Here is a 21,491-nt window from a genome sequence, read left to right as displayed (position 1 = left end):
CATCGGGCCCCCCGCTCAGCGGGAAGCCTGCTTCTCCCTCTCCCACTCCCCCTGCTTTTGTTCCCTCTCTCACTGTGTCTCTATCAAATAAATAAATAAAATCTTTAAAAATAAATAAATGACAGTATAACCCTTAAAATTCCTATGAATACTGAGTTTATTCAGAATAGCATCACTGGATTTTTACTTCTAGTGACAATGTAGAAATCTCCAAGAGACCATTGCTCTCACTCTAAAAGCAAGAACAAGCCAGGCAGGTAGGCCAGGCCACAAAATCATTCCATTTTAAAAACCCATTAGAGTGCCAAGGACTAAACAAACCAGAATTAACTAAATTCCAGAAAATGAAAAGCCCTTTTGGGAAAGAAAAGTGGGAGAAGAAAACAAAATGCCAGAGATCCGGGTAAGAATCCAGCCCAGCTCTGAGCCAATCTGTGGCGGTGGGGAAGGCCCCACAGCTGAGCGAGGGCAGCCCAGATGGTGCCCCCAGGGCACTGCCAGGTTGGGGGTAGAGTGGCAGCATGAACAGAGACTGCGTGAGGCACAAACAGGAGCAGGCCGCTAGCTGGGTAACAATGTACAGAGAGCGCTCAGGTCTCCACAGACACCACTTAAAACCTATGAACACCGTGGAGAACAGAATCTAAGTTGAGCAGACAAATAAAGCAAAGCCCAGCTTCAGCTTAACTACAAAGGAAACTGACTCAGGCCCACACTACTGCCTGACAGAACTAGAGGTGGGTCTCTTTCTGGAGGAAAGTGAGATTTACTTCCATCTCAAGTGTTCTTAAATACAGAGTCTGGCATACATTTAAAAATTAGACCTAAGAAATTTTAAAAAGATGGGTCCATAATCAAGTGAAAAAATTAGTTAGAAGACCCACATAAATAAATGACCCAGATGTTGAAACAGGCATTATCAATAATTACAACAAATAGGTTAAAGAATTTAGTTCAAAAGGTGGACAACATGTATGAATAAATGGGGGATTTCAGAAGACAAAATGAAAACTATGTAAGAAAACAGAAAAGAGGGGCTCCTGGGTGGAAGAGTCGGTTGAGCATGGGACTGACTTGGTTTTGGCTCAAGTCATGATCTCAGGGTGATGAGATTGAGCCCCATGTTGGGCTCCACGCTCGGCGTGGAGTCTGCTTAAGATTCTCTCTCCCTCTGCCCCTCTGCCACGCGCTCTCTCAAATAAGTAAATCTTAAAAAAAAAAAAAAAGTGGAACTGCTAGAACTAAAATATGCAGTATCAGAAACAAAGAATCCACTTAATGGTTTTAACTTAAGACTGGACTCAGCAGAAGAAAAAAATCAGTGAATCAGAAGACAGAGCAAAGAAATTATCCAAACTAAAACACAAAAGGAACACAGAATGAATAAACTAATAATGTTGTGCACTGTAACATACATTTAAGTGGAGAATTAGAAGAGGAAGAAAAGACTGAGCAGAACAAATATTTGAAAAGACAAAGTCTGAGGATATTCAAAAATTGATGAAAGAGATCAACCCACAGACCCAAGAACTCCGCAAACTCCAATGAAAACAAATACAAAGAAAACTATACCCAGGAGCCTAAGAGTCAACTTATTGAAGAATCGAACATAAAGACAAAAACATCAAAATCAGCTGGGGGAGAGGGAGAAACATTACATATAGGGAAGGATGCTTAGAAAAACTATTGGCTTCTCTTCAGAAACAATGTAATACAGAAAATAATGTCATTAACATCTTTAAACAATGTCATAATTTCTTTTCTCTTTTGCTGAAATGTCAACCTAGAATTCTACATCCATGGAAATTTCCATATCTTCCTTAAGAAGGTAAATAAAGATATTTTCAGATAAACAACGGCTGACAGAAATCACCATCAAAAGTTATTCATATAAAATAAAAAAATTAGAGGAAGTTCTGTTCTAAAGGAACATAATACCAGCTGGAAGCCAGGAACTGCAGAAAGGAATCAAGAACTGCATAGGTAAATAGAAAAGATTGTCTTATTATCTTTATTCTTTGTTTTAAAATTTCTTTAAAAGTCATTTTTTATTTAAAGCAGTTGTTTGTTGTGAAGGCGGTAACATACGCAGAAGTGATTATATGATAAGCGCACAGACGGTGGAGGGTTAGGCAAAAGCACATGGTTAATTACATGGTTTATCAAGTGATATTAGATGAACACCAACTGATTACAGTTAAAGATGCATATAACACTAAAAATTACACACAGGGATGCCTGGGTGGCTCAGTCAGTTAAGTGTCTGCTTTCGGCTCAGGTCATGATCTTGGGGTCCTGGGATCGAGCCCTACATCGGGCTCCTAACTCAGTAGGGAGTCTGCTTCTCCCTCTCCCTCTGCCTCTGCCTCTCTCCCCGCTCATGCTCTCTCTCTCTCTCAAATAAATAAAATCTTTTAAAAAAAAAAAAAGAATAAAAAATTACATACAAAGTAATAGCTCAATAGAGGAGATGAAATAAAATACCAGAAAGTATTCCATTAACCCAAAAGAAGACAGGAAAGAAGGAATTGGGGGAAAGGAGGTAAGATAAATAGAGTACAAATAAGATAACACTTTAAAGCCCAGACTTCAGGGTTTTTAATGAATAATTAAATGGGTTAAAAATTCATCATGAAAGAAAGAGACTAGCTGACTGGATTAAAAGGCATGACAACTTACAATGCATACAAGAGTCATACTTCATATATAAAAGTATGGGCAGATGGGCAGATTTGAAGTCAAAGGGTAGGAAAAATATAGACTATGAGAATGTGAAGAATAAGAAAGTTGGCACAAAGATAAAAACATTACTAAACATAAAGAGGGACATTTCATCATAATGAAAAAGTGAATTTACCACAAAGTCACAACAACACTAAATGGGTACACACCTACTAAGAGAGCTTCAAAACACATAAAGCAACTAAAAGGAGATAAGACAAATCCAAAATTATCACTAAAGATTAACATTCCTCTCTGTCATTGATAAAACAATAATCCGCAGACACACACACACACACACAAAATAAGGATGCAAATGATAAAAAAAAAACAAACAACTCGACCTATACTGACATTTGTAGACTACTACACCAAACAAACATATAAAATACAATTCCTTGCAAGTGTACACAGAACATTCACCAAGAGAGATTACCTGCTATGTCATAAAACAAGTCTGAATTAATTTTAAAGGAGTGAAACCATGTTTTCTGACCATGATGCTACTGAATTAGAAATCAGTTAACAATAAGATGTCTAGAAAATCCTCAAATATTTTGAAATTATGTAACAACATTCTAAATAATAATGGGTCAATAAAGAAATCACAAGGGAAATGAGAAATGTTTCAAAATCAATGAAAGTTAAAACATACCAAAAGTTGCTAGGCGCAGCTAAAGCTGTAATTAGAGGGAAATTTATCTTTAAATGCTGTAAGAAAAAAGTTTTAAATAAATGATCTAAGCTTCCACCTTCAGAAACTAGAAAAAGCAAATTTAATCTAAAGTAAGGAGAAGAAAAAGAAATAAAGAGAAAAGAATCAATGAAATAAAAACAAGATTAAATAACAGTAAAAACAAAACAACTGGTTGTTTGAAAAGATTAGTAAATTTGACAAACCACTAGCAAGAATAATAGGGAAAAAAGGGAGAAACAGAAATGACCAACATTAGGAACAAAAGAGACACTACCACTACAGAGCCTCTAGAAATTACAAAGATAATAATGAAATAATATGGGTAATTTTATGCTAACAAAGCCAACAACTTAGATGAGGACAAGTTTCTTGAAATACATGTCTACCAAAATTGACTCAAAATCTGAACTCTATTAAATATTTACAAAAGAAATAATGCCAATCTTACACAAATTTTCAGAAAAATCAAGAAAGAATACTTCCCAATAGTTTTATTATGATACCAGCATAATCCTGAGATCAACACCTAATGAAGGTATTATATAAAATTTTAGACAAATATCCATTTAATGACAAAATTCCTACCAATATAGACTAACAAACTGAAGCCAGCAATACATAAGACAATATATCAAGGCCAAGTGTGGTTTATCATAGGTTGAGCTTAATATTCTAAAAGTTAATTAATGTGTTTTACCACATAACAGGAAAAAAAACCGTATGATCATCTAAGTGCAGAAAGCATGTGACAACATTCAAAACCCACTCATGATTCAGAAAAACAAACATGCAAAACATTTCTCTAAAAACACAGGAAACTAGGGATGCCTGGGTGGCTCAGTCACAGTTAAGCATCTGCCTTCAGCTCAGAACTTGACCCCAGAATCCTGGGATCGAGTCCCACATTGGGCTCCTTGCTCATCGGGGAGTCTGCTTCTCCCTCTGCCTGTTCTGCCTGCCGCTCCCCCTGCTTGTGCTCTCTCTCTCTCTCTCTCTGACAAATAAAATCTTTTAAAAATAAATAAATAAATAAATAACCACAGGAAACTACTCCTTCAACCTGATAGAGGGCTACAAGAAATATACAATTAGTACCATACTTAAAAATGTGCTCACAAAAAAAAAAAAAAAAAAAAATACTGAATAAATGTACGCTTTTCCCACAAGACTGGGAACATGGGAAGATGTCTGCTCTCACCATAACTACTCAACATGCGGAGGTCCCAGTCAGTATAATAAAGCAAAAATAGATAAATAAAGGCATATAGATTCAAAGAATAAAACTGTTCATTTGCAGAGAATATGATTAAGTAGAAAGTCCTACAGAATCTAAAAACAAACAAAAAACTAGAATAGGTAAATTTAAGCAAGGTCTTAGGATACAGAGTCAATATAGAAAACTCAGTTTTCGTTCCACATATTTGCAATGAGAAATTAGAAGATGATACTTTAAAAAAGACACTTAAAAAAATCCAAAAAATTAAAAATTAAAAAAATAAAATATGCCTGAGACTTCTGCACAAAACACTACAAAATGCTGCTGAGACAAAGTCTAAATAAATGGAGAAACCATGTTCACAGACTGGAAGACTCATTGCTGTTAAAATGTCCATTCTCCTGGGGAACTTCAAATGCAATCCAAATACAAATTCCAGCAAGATTTCTTGGGGACAAATTTATTAGCTGATTCTAAAATTTCTATGTAAACAAAAAGGACCTGAAGAATAGAAAAAAAATTTCTTTGAAACAGAAGAAAAGAGCTGGTGGATTTATACTACTTGAATTTGAGACTTACCACACAGCCACAGTGACTGGCACCGAGGTACTGGTTCAAGGACCAATCAACCAAAGCAACAGAACAGGATGCAAATAAATACAGACCCGCAAATAAAAGATACATTTGTTTTGGACAAAAGCTCCCAGATCAATAGGGAAAGACCAATTCAACAAATGATGCTGCAATGCTTAGGTAAGCATCTGGGGACGTGAACATCAACTCCTACACCGCATTCCATATTCAAAACTTAATTCAAGATGAACCACAGAACTCTAACCATAAAAACTGGATCAAAAAATCTTTTAAAAGAAAGCACAGAATACCCTCACAAACTCGAGGAAAGCAAAGATTTCTCAGAACTCAAAAACTACTACTATTCATAAAAGCCAGTCGACAAATTTGATTTCATTGATATTAAAGTTTTCTGCTCATCAAAAGATACCACCAAGAAAAAAAAGAAAGAGGTAAACCACAGTCTGGGGAAAAAAACACTGACACATAATGTGACAAAGGACTTATATCCATTATATGTAAAAAAAAAAAAAAAAAAAAACCCTCCTATAACTCAGTAATAAATGAGTAAAAGACTGGAAAGATGGTTGCAAAAAAAAAAAAAAAAAATCAACGAATGGTCAATAAGCACATATTATTAGTCATGGAGAAATGCAAATGAAACCACTATGTAGACCCGTTAGAATGGCTGATTTCTAAAAGACCAACCATACCAAATGGTGACAATGTCATGCAACTGGAAACCTCATACACTGTAGGAATGTAAAATGATAAAAATTTGGAGAACTGTATTTTCTCGTGAAGGTAAACACACATATACCCTATGACCTGGCAATTCTACCTCTAGGTAGTGATCCCGGAGAAATGAAAATACACATGTACAAAAGATTTATATAAGAATGTTCCCAGTACCCTTATTCATAATAGGTCCAAATCAGAAACAACCCAAACGTCCCCTGACAGGTAAATATAGATAAATTACAGTATTTTTATTCATGAGAATACTATGAAGCAATGAAAGGAAATAACATTTGAAACACACAATAAATATGAATTTCCAAAAACAATGTTTGTTAAGTGAAGGAAACAAAATAATAAATACTATAGGATTACATGTATATGAATTTTGCCTATGAATAGGCAAAACTAACCTATGATGATAGTAATCAGAAAGTGGGGTGGGGTGACAAAAGGGTCACAACAGAACTTTTAGGGCGGTGGAAATATTCTCTATCTTGTTTTAGGTGTTGCTTACATTGTTGTACATAAGGTTAAAACAAAATGAACATTTAAGGTATGCATATGTTGTGGTAAAAAAACTATACTTTAATAAAACAGATCATAATTCTTCATCCACCTTCCACACCAAAAAAATATACACACAGTAGATATAAGGTTTCATTACCAGGAAGCCAAAATGGGCTCTTGAAACATAAGTGAGAAATTAAAAGTAAAACTAAAATCACAAAATAAAAGCACAAAGAAACCCAATGATAGCACATGCATTCAATTTATACTTATGGTTAAATTCCCTAGTGCATCCTTTATAAAAATGTAATCATTCGGTTCTGGATTTGATTTTTTTTGTCATTGCAAAATTTATTTCTGTTCAAAGACAAATAGTTATTTTATACTTTAAAAATTAAGTTCAAGTCAGTTGCTAATTGCAGCTAAGGGAAATCTCATAAAACTTATAGTTAATATGTATTAAATGTAGGTTAAGATACTTTCAATTTTAAAAAGGGAAAAGATTCATCTACTCTTTTCTGAAATGCACCCCCCAATAATTTTTTAAAATAATAATTATAGCTCAATTTGGGAGAAATGATAGATTATAGCCCATAGTGGCTTATCTGTGGTCTTATAAGACAGAGATATGAATGGGACAGGATGAATGTTTTATTTAGGGAAAAAAAAAAAAACAAAACTGGTAGACAACAACAAAAACTTCAAAATGGACAAAGTAGTAGCCTGTACTGCAGAGAGATAAAAAACATAAAGGAGGTTTCATACCCTCCATGCTAATTCAAACCAACTGGCAGGAGCTACTTTGAATGCTGGGGAAACTAAGAAGGATTCCCTGGCTGTGTTTTGGTTCAAGGGGAAAGGGGCCAGGCCTGATAAGCTAGCGATGTGGATAAAGGCAAAAGGACTCAGGAGGCCTGCATAGTATTTTCCACCCCTTTCTTAAGGGGAGTAGGCACAATTTGGCTGCCAGATATTACACTGCCTGGAACTTTAGAGAATCAGGCAGGATGCAGGAAGTTGTAAATCAGCTGTGAAAGATACAATTACAGATATAGTTTTAAATATTCTAAAGAAAATCATTCAATATTAAAAGTTGAGACTCCACAGCTATGGGAAGGTGAATTAAAGCAAATAACCATCATCTTCAGTTCACTGGAAATGACACCTGGTGGCAGCATCGCTAAAATCAAGGGCAAAATCAAATCTCCTACGTGTTAAAAATGCAAAACTACAATCACAAGATGTCTGGTATACATATCACATACAATCAGATATTTATATATTACATTCATTTTATACTACACACAAGCTAGATTACAAAATATGATTATTTTCCGATACATAAAAAGTTAAATCAAGACGCAAAATTGCCATTATTTACTCTGTTAAACTGACATTGTTTAGGGATCTGAAAAAAGTTCTCAGCTAAAAGAAAATTACTAAACCAAACCTAATGATTTGAAAACCTCACTCTGAGGATTTTGGAGATATGACATTCCTGCTATCCATGCCACTGAGCTAAGAACCTGCACTGAAATCTATCCAAGGACTCTAGTCAGTTCATAGTCTTGTCACAAATTGCCTGAGTCAAAAATCCTTTTCTCCCATCTGAAATTTAAAAAAAAAAAAAAAAAAAAAAAAAAAGGCGATTTACTGCAGTTATGACCTCTACTGCTCACAGCTGCAGTACTGTTAACTGTGACTTCATTATAGACCCACACTGTGAGGAAAAAAAGGTCAAACTTACTGATTCTGATCCTACTGCTGAAACGAGGCAGGGTGGTGTGATCGGCTGTCTCACAAAGCAGACATAGAGTTTTCAAAATGAAGTCTTAACTCTAACCATGAAACAAACACTGGTCCATCAGACAGTTCAAGTCAAACTCTACCCAACTTTTAAAGAAATACACGCCTAAGTTATTAATGAAATTGTTAACTAAAACACAGATGTCAAGTAAACACAAGATGAGCTATAAAAAGACCACTCCAGTGAAATAAATAACAAAGGCTCAAAAAACAAAAAGTTTCCCTATTTTACCCGTTTTCCATCTTTGGTCTTCTTTAAGTTCCAAGTGCCATCTGGCAACTTCTCAAAGAACTTTCTTGCTTTTGGTGCTTGGTCAAGAATATGAGCAGGTGGAATACTCAGAACTTCCACTATTTTATTCATCTGATCTACCTGTATTTAAAATAAAAATAAAAAGGCCTGTAACTTCTACTGCAGTATACCCTACTTCTGCTCACCCACTCATTCATTCATTCATAAATTATAAATAAACCGAGTATCTTCTGTGTGTTTCAGGCACACCTCCAAGCACTGAGCATACAATCATCAACAAAAGAGAGAAAGTCCCTGCCGTCCTGCAGGCCCCTCATTCCACACGGGACAGGGCAGATAATTAAACAAACACATAAAGTCAAATAACCATCAAAAAAAAAAAAAAAAATCCCAGAGGCTTAACCATGGACCGAATCAAGTATTCTTTTTTAAGTGCAGATTCATTCGCTCAAATACCAAGTATCTTACCATATGCTAGAAACCTCACTCAGTAGAACATAGCAATAAACAAAACAGACAAAAATCCCTGCCAAAAAGTTTATACTATAGGGAAAGAGATCACTAATAAACAAATATATAATTAAATATATATGTCAATGCCAACTAACAACTATGGAGAAAATTAAAGGGATGGAGAGTGACAAGGGGCACTGCAACGGGTACTAGGGGATCACGGAGAAGACGTAGGAGAGCGAAGAGCCAAAAGCAGTGAGGGAAGGAGCCACGTGCTCCCTAGGGACAGGGCCTTTCAGGCACAGGAAAGAACGAATGCAAAGTTAGTATGGGCCTGTGGCTACTGTTTCCAAGGGACCACAGAGCAAAGCTCTGTGCTGGGACCGAGACAGTGAGGGGAGGCAAGGTCGCACAGAGAAAGCAGGAGTCAGAGGGAGTAGGAATTTTCGAGCCACTCAAAGGACTTGGCTTTTACAGTGAATCAAATGGAAGCCACTGAAGTTTCAGGTGATTTACAAGAATATAATTGATTATAGTTTATCATATTTTAATTATTTTTATCTGATAAATATTTAATTATAATTAATACAATTTAATTTAGCACTGTTTAAGCCCATGAAAAAGATATCCCTTTCTAGGGTAATATTACTGATAACAAAACAATACCAAACACACACTATGCCAGTTACTGCCCAGGAATGGCTCACCAGCTTTCGTTCGAGTGAATTGACAAGATGGAGGGGACAGATTTCTGACACCATACTAACAGTTGTTTACTCTAGCATAAGTAAGTCATTAAATTTTGTTGGCCTTTCTTATTTATAAATGCATGGACTGATCAAGATCTGTAATGGTTAACTTTCCTTTAAAAAATGAAAAACCCCATAAGGTTTTAAACCAATATAAGTCCAATTCCTCTGACTGCCACAGAGCATGGCCTCTCTCCCATGCCCTCCTAGGCACTGCCTCTGACCTCCAAACATCTTCTGAGAACAGACTTGAAAACCCATGAATTAGAATTACACATCGTCTGTAGCTGTAAAATTCTATAATCCTAATTCACCCTCAGTTGTTCAGATCAAATACCCATCAAGGCTACTGGTCATCACTTCTTATATTCCAAATCAACTCTCAAAATTTACAGAGATGTTTATTTACATTGTTCTCAGGGTGGCCCTCATGCCTTTCATCATCATTTTCATTACATTATACCTAAAATCTGTAAAAATTTAAACCAGAATGCTTATTTACTTACTGTTCTCCTTAATAGCAAATTAAAAGATCTCACTACCCATCTCAAAATCCTAAACTCACCATTATGATAACTGAAAAACTTTAAAAATGGGTAACATAAATTCAAAACTGCCCCAACATTTGAATATTTAAATTAATAGACATCTTTTCCTAAAAACAATTTTCAGATTACACTGTCATTGATTAAAAACAAAAAGAAATGATGAAAACAGAAACAGAGTTTTGAAAGCAATCCATCATATACCTCATTGGCTCCACTGAACAGAGGTTCTCCAGTGTGCATTTCAACCAAAATACACCCAAGGGACCACATGTCAATAGCAAGGTCGTAAGGCATTCCCAGTAGCACCTCTGGAGACCGATAAAAGCGACTCTGAATATACTGGTATATCTGAAATATATTTCAATACATTAATTCCAACGTAAGTTTTGTTTAATTATGCTCCACATGAATTAAGTACATTTATCTAATATTAACAGAAAAAATAATTGGCTAACTCCTAAATTTGGGTTCCATTTACTGATTTCAACCTTCTACTACAAATATTATTTAAACGACTAAACATTTCAAGAGAGGGGTTACTCTGTGAAATGCAAAACATACAATTCAAGTCCTCCCATTTAGTGCAATCCTAACCAGTAATCAAGATACACACCTTAAAACAAATAATTATGCCTTATTAGAAAAAAGACATTATTGAGAATAGTTTGTTTCCTTACTAATTATTCTTTCCTGCTGTGGCTGGCACTTCGTTTACCATTAATTTAAGAACTAAATTGTATTTAAATTCACCTAAAGAAATGTATTTCAGCATTAGGTCAAATAAACTCTGTACAATGTAAATGAGAATTCAGGTATCTACACTGTACTCGTCTCACAGATAAATCGGAGAAGCGCTGCTATATAACATTCAACTGGGAGTCGTTTCTGACCAATCACTTCCTGCCCTGCCCTCTTCCCCCTCAACCTAAGACTTCTTAGAAAACCTTGAAATGGATAATTTTCAATGAAGTCATCAGAGAATGTCTTAAGAAACCATTTCATCTTCACTTAGCCATTGTAAATTTATGTCTAGAAATACTGTGAAAGCAAAGAAAGTTTTATTTAAAAAGAGAAAGAAACAAACAAAATCCTCCTAACTAAACTTGCTCACTTACTCTAACTAGGCGGCCAGCAGCACGGTGCTGCTTTCTCATGAGCGCTTTTGTGGCTCCCACCTAAAACTCCAGCCAAATCCCCAAGAATAACCGGATGCCCCCCATAAGCAGGTCAACCCAACATTAATGCCTTGTTAAAGAAACTGACCAAAGGGACCAGGAAGCAGTATTATGTTTCCAAGTTCCTACAAGCCAACAGCATTGGTAAGCCCCAAAGAGTCCCAACCACTGAGATTGTCTTATTCCACAGCTTATGCAAGGAAATTTATCAATCACCCATTCAGTTTGGTAAAGCAGTGGTTGGGTCATCTGAGAGGTTGTGCACCAAAATCCCCCTGAAATACACCTGCCCTGCCACCTTGTGAGACTGAGCCAGTATATCTAGTGTAGGGCCACTGCGTGTGTATTTTAGAAAGGATCTCTCATTCTAATCTGATACACAGTTTAAACCTCACTGAGCTAAAGGGATAGTTGTCTAAGTCTGGCTGGAGAGACATAGTAGTGTTTGATATTAGTACAGAACACCCGATTTTGTTTAAGTGGGGGGAAATTTTTTCCAAATCTAAATCTATTCAAATGACTCTCAAGATGGGCATTTTTTTCCATTCACAACATACTTTATCCCACATTAACAACTATGAACAGCTCCTGATTTTCAGAGGCATCTGAAACTGCAAACTTTGCTTCCTACTTCTTCAATTTATTTCAGTGATCTATGTAACACCACTACCATGAGTAAGTTGCAGAAAAGAACAAGCCTGATAATCCTGTTAGGTGACTACAAATCTCCACGATTAAATTAACCAGCCATATTTAAAACATGGAAAAAAGTTGCACAGGACAAGAACTCTCACTAATTTGGAAAAACAAAAGCTAGAAAGCCAGTATGAAATAGTATCTGAATGTTAGTTGTGGTTTTTCTTTTTTCCCCCCAAGAAATGCAGTTTCAGTACTTGCAATAGGAACAGTGTTTAAAATGAGTAAAATATTACCAAGTGATGATTTTAAATCCTTTCAAGAAGAAAGCAACCTATCAGTTCTATTTTATATGTGAAACACTGTTAAGAGTAGCTTTCATAACACTAGAAAGAATAGTAGGAAAAATCTGCTTTCTTAAATCAGCTAAACCTCAATGTATATTATTGCTACAGACAGGTCTGTTTTTAGCAGTCTGAGGAAAACCAGTTTGGACAAGTGTCAGAATTTATATAGGGAAAAAAAGATTTGAACTTACTTATCAAAACAAGTATGTCTAACCAACTGTGTAATTTCTATACTGTATCACCATGTGTAATGCAAAATTACCTGTATTTTTTTAAACCCATCAGTTTTTGGAGAAAACCATTTATCTTGATCTATCTTTAGAGAAGAATTTCACAGCAAGGATTCAATGTTCTAGTATTGGAATATCCCCAAATTCATACTAACACCTCTACTTGTAAAATATAGCTGCAAATCACCTAATATTTAATTAACTCATCTCCTATTCTGCCTCTTAGGCATACATATAATTTTTAAAAATCTACTTTTAAAAAAACCAATACCTTCTAATTCAGAATCTTATATTTGCATTTTAAGAGCTATGTCCCCAAAACAGGTTTCAACACAATGTGACTAGAGTGGCACATTTTAAGGATAACCATCCTGTAATTACCTCCAAATTGTATACACATTAATAACATTTCAAGTATCTACCAACACTGTTTTACCTAATTCTATTTTAATTCACAAGTCCTGAAATACACTTACTTACCCTCTGCCCCAATTGACAAGAACTGCCAAAGTCAACAATCTTGATTGCACTGCGTTTGGGGTTACAAAGAAGGATATTCTCAGGTTTTAGGTCACAGTGAATGATACTAAGTTCTGGAGTCGCGAGGAAAAGCAGTGCAGTGCACATCTGTTGTGCAAACTTTCGTGTTAGGTTCAAAGAGACACCTCGAAAATTGGTGTTCCTCAACAAGTCATAGAGGTTGTACGACAGCATTTCAAAAACTAAACAGAGATGGTTTCGAAACATAAAGTGGCGTTTCAAATGCACTGAAAGAGAAAAAAGTTTCATTTTAAATTATACATACCAATAAAATGAGAATAATGTATGCATGAACTCTCAATCTACAACATTTCAATGTCAAATGTAGAGTGAAAATCAAGTTAAAATTTGGAGATCGGCATTCTGCAGTGACAGCACATTCTATAATCAGTCGGGAATATCTAAATTGTTCATCCGCTGAATTAAACAGGTGTGGTGTCTGCCAATAAACAATATAATGTAAGAAGTACCACCAAAATGTTTTGCTTAAAAAAAAAAAAAAATGAAGTCAGGTCTGAAAACACAAGTAGCAAAGTGACAAACAGTACTAAGAATACTTCAGTAACTTTATGCTCACTTCTACAAGAAAGTATTTTCTACTTCCTCACAGCCCAACCTCACAACTTCACCTAAGCTCCACCCACTGGGATCTCCAGGTTGTGAAAATGCTGTACTTGGGGGCAGCTGTCTCTGGGAAGGCTTTCAGGCTATGATACATATCCCCATTCCACTTTGCTGAGCCTTAGATCTCACTAGTAATTTCCTGCAACAACTGTCAAAGGAAGACATAGATCTTTTTGTCTTTTAGGCAAATACAACAAATACTTGAAAAGCATGCTTTACGAGATATTAGAGTTCATAATCAAGGCATTTGATTATGTTCATCAAACTGGTATATGTTATATCTCGTGCACAACTGAAGGTCTGGGAAAACTTGAAAATACAGCTCAATCACAAGAAGAAATTATAAGCAGGCTTATGAATGAGAAAAGAGTATAGAAGCCATTACATGCTATCACTGTTGACCCTCTAAAAGGGCTTAATACTCACTAAATTGCTTCAAAGATTGTGCTTTTAGTACTAACACTATGCATCAGATGAGGTCATTCAATAAAGTGCTGCCCTTCACTGTAAAATTCTTGTATGTACCAAACTGAACACTTGTAACTCAACTGGAATGACATAAAACCACCATCTGTCAAGGTTACCTTCATTTTGGTCTTTTAGTTTCATAAAAAGAGGTTTCTCTACAGATCTATATGGAATAACCTATGTTGGTATTCAAGGTCTGGTCCCTGAGAATGGGGGATACACTGTGTTGTCCTGGACTGCCTCCTGGGGAACAGTGCACATCAACACTGTTTTTACATCGTTCTTCATACACATGATCCAAAGTTAGGATAAATAACAATACAAATACTACATAGCTCTATAGGAGTCTACAGTACAACTCAACGCTTTTATTTTTACAAATAAAAAGAATCCTTAAAGGTTATTTAAGAATGTGTAATATCTGCTCCTAATCACTGAAGTTCATAGGTTTAATACTAAAAACAGAGCTCCACATGCAATAACGACACCCCCCAGAGACATGGTCAAGAGTTTTAATTTGATTAAGCAATGGTCACAAAAAGAACGCAAAAAAGTAACTGATGCCAGAATTCCAGTGTAATTATAAAAATTCCTTTAAGAAGCTCTGTAATTAGGAAGTTCTTTGAGTGGGGGCGCCTGGCTGGTGCAGTCAGTAAGCATCCAACTCTTGATCTCAAGGTCATGAGTTCACAAGCCCACATTGGGCATGGAGCCTACTTCAAAAAAGAAAAGAAGTTCTTCCAGTGGAAGACCAATCCACTTGGTTCCACTTGACTTCCCAATTCATTATTCATTTACTGAGTATCTACAATGTACTGAGCACTAAAGACATTGTCAAAGAAATCTCAAACACAACCATATTTAACGTATGTTTTAAACTGAACTTTGGGGATAACGGAGGGTCAGAAAGACTTTGTTCTAGACCTAAACTGAATTTTCTTTTAACTAGATGACAGGTACCAAATAATACAGGTGAGAAATTATACTACGTGATAGATTTTTTTTTAAAGTTTCAAAGACTTAAGACTACAAAACTCACTAGAATAAATTATATTTATCAATCACTTCAAAACAAAACTAAGTTATTTATATCATAAAAGAGCAATATGACTTTGAGACATTTTAAATTTAAGTATCAACTCTCCCGGCAGGGCTAAGTCTAAATCTATAAAGTTCTTGTTTGCCTTCCAATATAGAACCTCAGTTTCTTGAGACACTGTGCATTCACCACCTTCCTAAATAAGAACTTAAAAAAATAACTCATCCAAAAAACATCTATCATAATTAATACAACTAATAATCACTAAAGTCAGTTTATTAAAAATAAAAATGACAGGCATTATTATGTACAACCAAATGGATAGCATTTATTGACTACTTACTATATACTTGCCATGTTTTCTTTCAACAAGGCAGAATTAAAAGGTTACAATAATGCTACCAACATTTTCTCTACTACTTAAGCAAATATTCAAAATACAATACACAAGAGTAAGGAGGAAGAAGTGGGGAGGTTATGTCCACAGATTACTTTGTAAGTCAACTATCCTTTGAATGTCCATCTTGTGCTTCTATGTCCCTTGAATGGAAATAGGCTCAAACTTACACTAAGTTATAACTGACACTGAACAGTAAATGCTCAGTGACTATGAAAAGGTTTTAAATACAAATGTCATTACTATGGATTATATCAGGTATCTACAGAGAAGAAACCAAGAAAGAAAAATTAATAGTATAAGCTCATTTTATTATAATACTGGGGAACGAAGGGTGTTCATAAATGAAATCTAATCTTGGTATCTGAATCTTACATTTTTAAACATCCATTTTTTTGTTTCCACCTTTTGGACAAACTAAAGAACCATAATGCCCTACTTACTCATAAAAAGGTGTCTGTTACATAAAATTTAACCTTATGCTTATCAGATAAAGCCAACATTTCTGAACAACAGCTGCTATGTATAAATGCCTACAGGAACTTCTACAGTTAATTGATCCTAAGGTCTCAATCCTAAAATTGATGGCATCTTATATTTGTACTTGGCAACAATTTGTTTCTCAGTGGCACATAAAATAATGGGGTCTTACAATCATTAATTAGCATCACAGATTTGACCGAGAACAGTATTAAGGAAGGCATAATAATTGATGTTATGCCCATATATCAACTGATCCTAGACTTCACTTATGTTTTTAAAGATTTTATTTACTTATTTGAGAAAGAGGGAGAGAGAGCACAAGGGAGGGGCAGAGGGAAGAGGGAAAGGGAGAAGCAGACTCCCTACTGAGTAGGAAGCCCATTGCGGGGCTCAATCCCAGGACCCTGAGATCACAACTTGAGCCAAAAGAAGATGCTTAACCAACTGAGCTACCCAGGCGCCCCCAGCTTCACTACTTTCATAATTCTTCTACCTCCTTTTCATTTTCAAGAAAAACACTGTAAGACAATGAAACAAACACAGAGTCCAGACTCAGGCAGAAGTAGGCTGAGATGCTAGCTGCAGAGCCCTGGGAACTTGGTTATGTTATTCTTTGTATAAACTGTCTATAATATGAGGACTCCACCACTTTCCTACAGGCCTGATGTGACTATTACAGATGATGGAGAAAAGCACGAGGAATATGACAGCAGTTCATTAAAAAGTGGCTATTACACCTCTTTTCTGCTGTAGTTTTTAAGTCTTAACAGCTTCTAATGCTGCCAAACTGACAGAGCCTGGAGAGGAGCCTGAGATCTTGGCTCAGACATTCTAAAACTGGTTCTATAATATGTTAAGCTTACTTCTAATTTCTAAGCTATATTAGAAATGGTTAAAGTTACCAAAAAGAGGATCCCTGGATAAAAGTGCATCATTAAAGCAAACAAATGGCACTAGTAAGTTGCAAATTATGACACTATTCTTGTTTGTTTCTAAATCAAACACCACCTGGAATGCACATTCCCCAAGATCTAGAATATTACTGCCAGCTCAAGTAACTTACATAAATCTACGCCCTCCAACAGAAATAAAAAGTTGAATTTTTAACCTAGCACTTTTCTTAATCAACATATTTTCATACACAAATAACCATTAACTCAAACTTCTGGTCCATGTGAGAACACATGGATGGCTTTGTTTTCCTGTTTGTTTACCTATATAGTATTTCATTTCAGTGTCATGTTTGTTCATGAGCTCAAGAAGTCGCACTTCTATCTGGGCTTGATTCAGAAAAGCCTTCTTGTTCTTTATTATTTTAATGGCAACCCATTCTTGCTCCACACGATCATATGCCTTTACAACCTAAAAGAGAAAAAAGATGAATAATTATCTATTTCATTAATGGCCATAATTTCACAACATTTTACAATTCACTTTAATTGTATATTCACCTAATTCTCATTTTTCTGACCTCCCTAAGTAGAAGAGGTCCTATTCATTTCCATTCAGTATCATCCATTTATTACTTTACAGTCAACTTTAAGTCAATCTTTAAAGATTTTATTTCTTTATTTTAGAGAGAGCACGTGAGCATGACTGGTGGGAGGGGGAGAGGGAGAAGCAGCAGCAGACTCCCTGCTGAGCAGGAAGCCCCACAGAGGCTGATCCCAGAACCCTGAGATCACAACCTGAGCTACAGGCAGACGCTTGCTTAATCGACTAAGCCACCCAGGCGTCCCAAAGTCAATCTTTTCAATTTCTTTTGTATCCTTACAGTATTTCTAAATATCCACAATATTGCTTTCTTTTAACAAAGCTAGATTAACTCTTTTCCTCCAGAAATAAGTAATAAATCTTGTCAAGTGCTTTGGTTTTTTACCTTTCTTAACTGAATAACCCCACTATAAAAACAATTCTAACTCTTCTTTTAATGGGAGAAAGAACTTGGTTTAAATCTCAAGCATTCATGTAAAATATTTAAAAGGTTCTAAGTCATTTGAAAAATGTAGGTAACTTCCTAACCTTAAATTAGATTTTTATAAATTAAAACACAGATATTTAACAAAAGACAAACCTAATTAATACAAATTACCAGGAAAGTTCCATGATAAAAGTTAAAAGCCACAATCAGATGGTCTTGATAGTTATAGAATCAATGCCAAGGGAAGTAGAGAGCTCATGAGCCAATCACCATGTACGCCTCTCGTTTTAATTTTATTCATTTAAAAGGAGTTTCCTACCATTAACAAAGAGATTTACATAAAACTTAGAAAATCAATGTATAGATAAAACTATCCACAAATCAGAAACAACCCACTATAACTGATTAAATGTTAATTCATATTTATAATCTAGGTAGTCTGAACAGGCAATAGCTTTATCCATTTTCTAGCACATTCACAAAGTCTGGAGATGTAGGGAGAACCCAATGTGATTCCGATGTGTAGGCTGAGTCCCACTGGAGGGGAGGAAGAGAATGGAACATCAGTCAAGGTTAGATACACTGTCAAGGATTATAAATGGTTCAGTTAAAATCAAACTTGGAATGAAAAATTCAATTATTTCTGGTTTCACCCAATTCTAAAAAATACTATCTATTGTCTTTAAAATCAGAGACTACCTATGTAAATATCTAAAGAAGTGGTTTTGATATTCTCCTGTTTCACTGACTACACTGACAGCACCAAGAGTTGCAGTTCCATGCCCAGATCCCAATGGTCTCCAGGACAAAGGCCACTAACAGGGGCCCAGCTATTTTACTGACTTAGCAAATAGTTAACCGGCTAAATGCTAAAGCAATGGTTTTCGACCCTGAATCACATTCAACAGGCAGTTTGAAAAAAATACAAACTGCCCAGGATCCAGTCACAGAGATTCTGATTTAACTGGCTTGGAGCCTAAGCACCAGTCCTCTCCCCACAACACACCCACCCACCCCCCCAAAGCTCCCTGGGAAATTTCAATGTGCAATCAGGACTGACAGCAACCACTAGCTGAAGAAATGAAAGAGCCCCTTATAGGACAAGGATCTGGCAGAGCTTTTAGGGAAAGTCTGACCAAGACAGTATGGAAAACATTACTGGGTGAGTGACAGGTCCGGAACCTGAACACCCCTCAGCTTAAGGCAGGCATCAGTTTGACCTGATGAGATGGGGTGTGATGTCAAATAGGCCTCTATTTTCAAAGGGCTAATTATGCTCACTTGCTCTTAGGATTTAAAGTATGAGAAAATTAAAGTGAAGAGGAGGAGAAAAACATCACTCTAAACTCAAAAGACTATTTAGGGAAAACTAAAAAAAAGGAAAACAAAGTTTAGAGAGTCTGCTGTATGGCCACAGTTTTCATGGTAGACAACACATTAGTTAGAAAAATGTCCTGTTGAAGGCAACTGCCTCAACAGGTGGTGTAATTTTCACCCCAAGATGGAGATAGCGATCCCTCTATCTGCAGTGTTGTTCATCGCCTTACTAAAAGCTGGGCCACAGAAATGCCTCTCCTTAAGAGAATGATAGAGAAGCAGAAGCTGCTTCTCACAAAAAAGTAGTATTTCATAAAAAAGGACTCCCAAAATATTGAAAAACCCTGACTCAAAGAAAAAGAGCTTACAAATCAAGGAAAAGTTCTCTGAGTTATGTACAATTCCGAAATTCCTTGAAATCATGGAAAGGGGCAGGTATTTTATGCAGGTGACATGAGGGCCCTGTAGAGCCACAATGGAATTACAAAGGTCTTCCAGCCAACCTTGTGCATATCTCCTTACAGGTTCAATAGCTACAATTTTTCTGGCTCTACACCCGTGACTGCTCATGACCTACCATCTACTTTTTGTCCTAAGCATGATTAGACTGACACAAGAAGAATTTTCCCCCACAGGTTGAAGAGGCATTTTTTCCTTTATCTCAGGTCAGGAACAGGTCAATAAGAGCATGCAGGTTCCATACTTAAAAAAAAAAAAAACCCCAAAACAAACAAAAAATAAAAAAATTAAAAAAAAAAAAGGAGGTAGTTCAGGAAAAGTCCTTTTGAACCCCATTCTATCCTCATTACTGAAAAGTCAGAAGTGTTTGGACTGCAAGTTAATAATGGACTCCCCACACAGAGTTTGCAAGGCAAAGGAGACTGCGATCAACAGTAAATCACACCTCAAACCAAACCAAACAGAGTGACTCGATGAGATAGGACCAACAAGTGGGAGCAGCTGCGGGGTCCACAGCCAGAGAAAAAGTTTCTTAAAAGTACAAGGACGAAGGTGTGATGGCTCTCAGTCTGAGCACAGCCGATACAAGAGACAAACGTATTCAGGGTTTTGTGCTTTGTACTGAGGCTGGATGGGCAGGTGAGGAGGGTAGAGCTGTGAGTGGAGGACAGGAGAGAAATGAAGTGAAACACCAGGTCCCTTGGGAAGCCCCTTCCTCACTCTTCCTGCCAGAAGCTGCTGAATTGAGCCTTTCCATCACAAACAACCCCATCACAGTATCAGCCATACTGGTGCTGTGAGAACAGGAAGAGGAAATCCTAAAGACCATCTGCCCACTTCAAGGCCTGGGAGCAGAAGATAAGGTGAGAGAAAACCCCAGGGCCCAGCCCCTGGCTTTCCCCGACGTAAAAAAAGTGACAGGGCACCTGCTGCACTAACGGAACTCTTATCTTTCTGAAGAGGAATATCAGACAGGAAGGTAATTATTTCTAGCATCCACATCAAAGAATCATCTACAAACTACACAAAAGGGGCAGTACTTCCTATTAGTGATTACAATCTACCACTCAGTCACTAATAAGATAAGTATTAGATAGCTCGAGAGAGTAAATATGGACAAAGAAAGTATAATGGAATTTCTAGACCCGATGTAGTTTTACTAGCTTTAAAGAACTATGATAATCCAAATACTCACATACCCATTGTTTACACGTATTTACAAACACTGAAAGCATACTACTGAGGGAAAGGTGTAACATGATTCACTAGGAAGTTCTAATTTAGGAAATTCAGCATTTTCCATTAAATTACCTGTCCAAAGGAACCTTTGCCAATCAAGGAGTCAATTTCGTAACGATCCATCCACTTCTCTCCGTTTTTTACAATATAATCATAGTTATCATCATCATAACCATCATTGTAAACCTTCCGCTCCTTCTTATGACTAGAATCGTCTCCCTGGCCCTGTTGGTGTCTTCGCTTCTTTTTTGCATAGTAAACCTGAAATGAGAGTATACGGTGCTTACTGTATAATTTAAATCTTTGGGGGTTAGCGGGAGGCATATACATATATACACACATATATATGATA

At 36.3% G+C, this 21,491-nt stretch overlaps 1 protein-coding gene across 8 annotated transcripts in view; it reads right to left on the bottom strand.

Moving 5' to 3' along the window:
* The window catches only part of DYRK1A (dual specificity tyrosine phosphorylation regulated kinase 1A), a 148,777-nt gene that overhangs the window by 9,074 nt on the left and 118,212 nt on the right, over nt 1-21,491 (bottom strand). For 7 of the 8 annotated variants that reach the window (XM_027585106.2, XM_027585111.2, XM_027585110.2 and 4 more), the window contains 5 exons: nt 21,212-21,400; nt 17,418-17,565; nt 13,133-13,419; nt 10,466-10,612; nt 8,494-8,634 (listed from right to left, as the gene is read on the bottom strand). In XM_027585106.2, the coding sequence (XP_027440907.1) occupies nt 8,494-8,634; nt 10,466-10,612; nt 13,133-13,419; nt 17,418-17,565; nt 21,212-21,400 (912 nt within the window). The remainder of the gene's footprint in view (nt 1-8,493; nt 8,635-10,465; nt 10,613-13,132; nt 13,420-17,417; nt 17,566-21,211; nt 21,401-21,491) is intronic. The other variant, XM_027585114.2, reaches the window with a different exon arrangement.

Source organism: Zalophus californianus, chromosome 1, assembly GCF_009762305.2.
Source record: "Zalophus californianus isolate mZalCal1 chromosome 1, mZalCal1.pri.v2, whole genome shotgun sequence".
NCBI lineage: Eukaryota > Metazoa > Chordata > Mammalia > Carnivora > Otariidae > Zalophus > Zalophus californianus.
The sequence above is the reverse complement of the archived record's forward strand: the minus strand, read 5'-3'. Positions and strand labels throughout refer to the sequence as shown.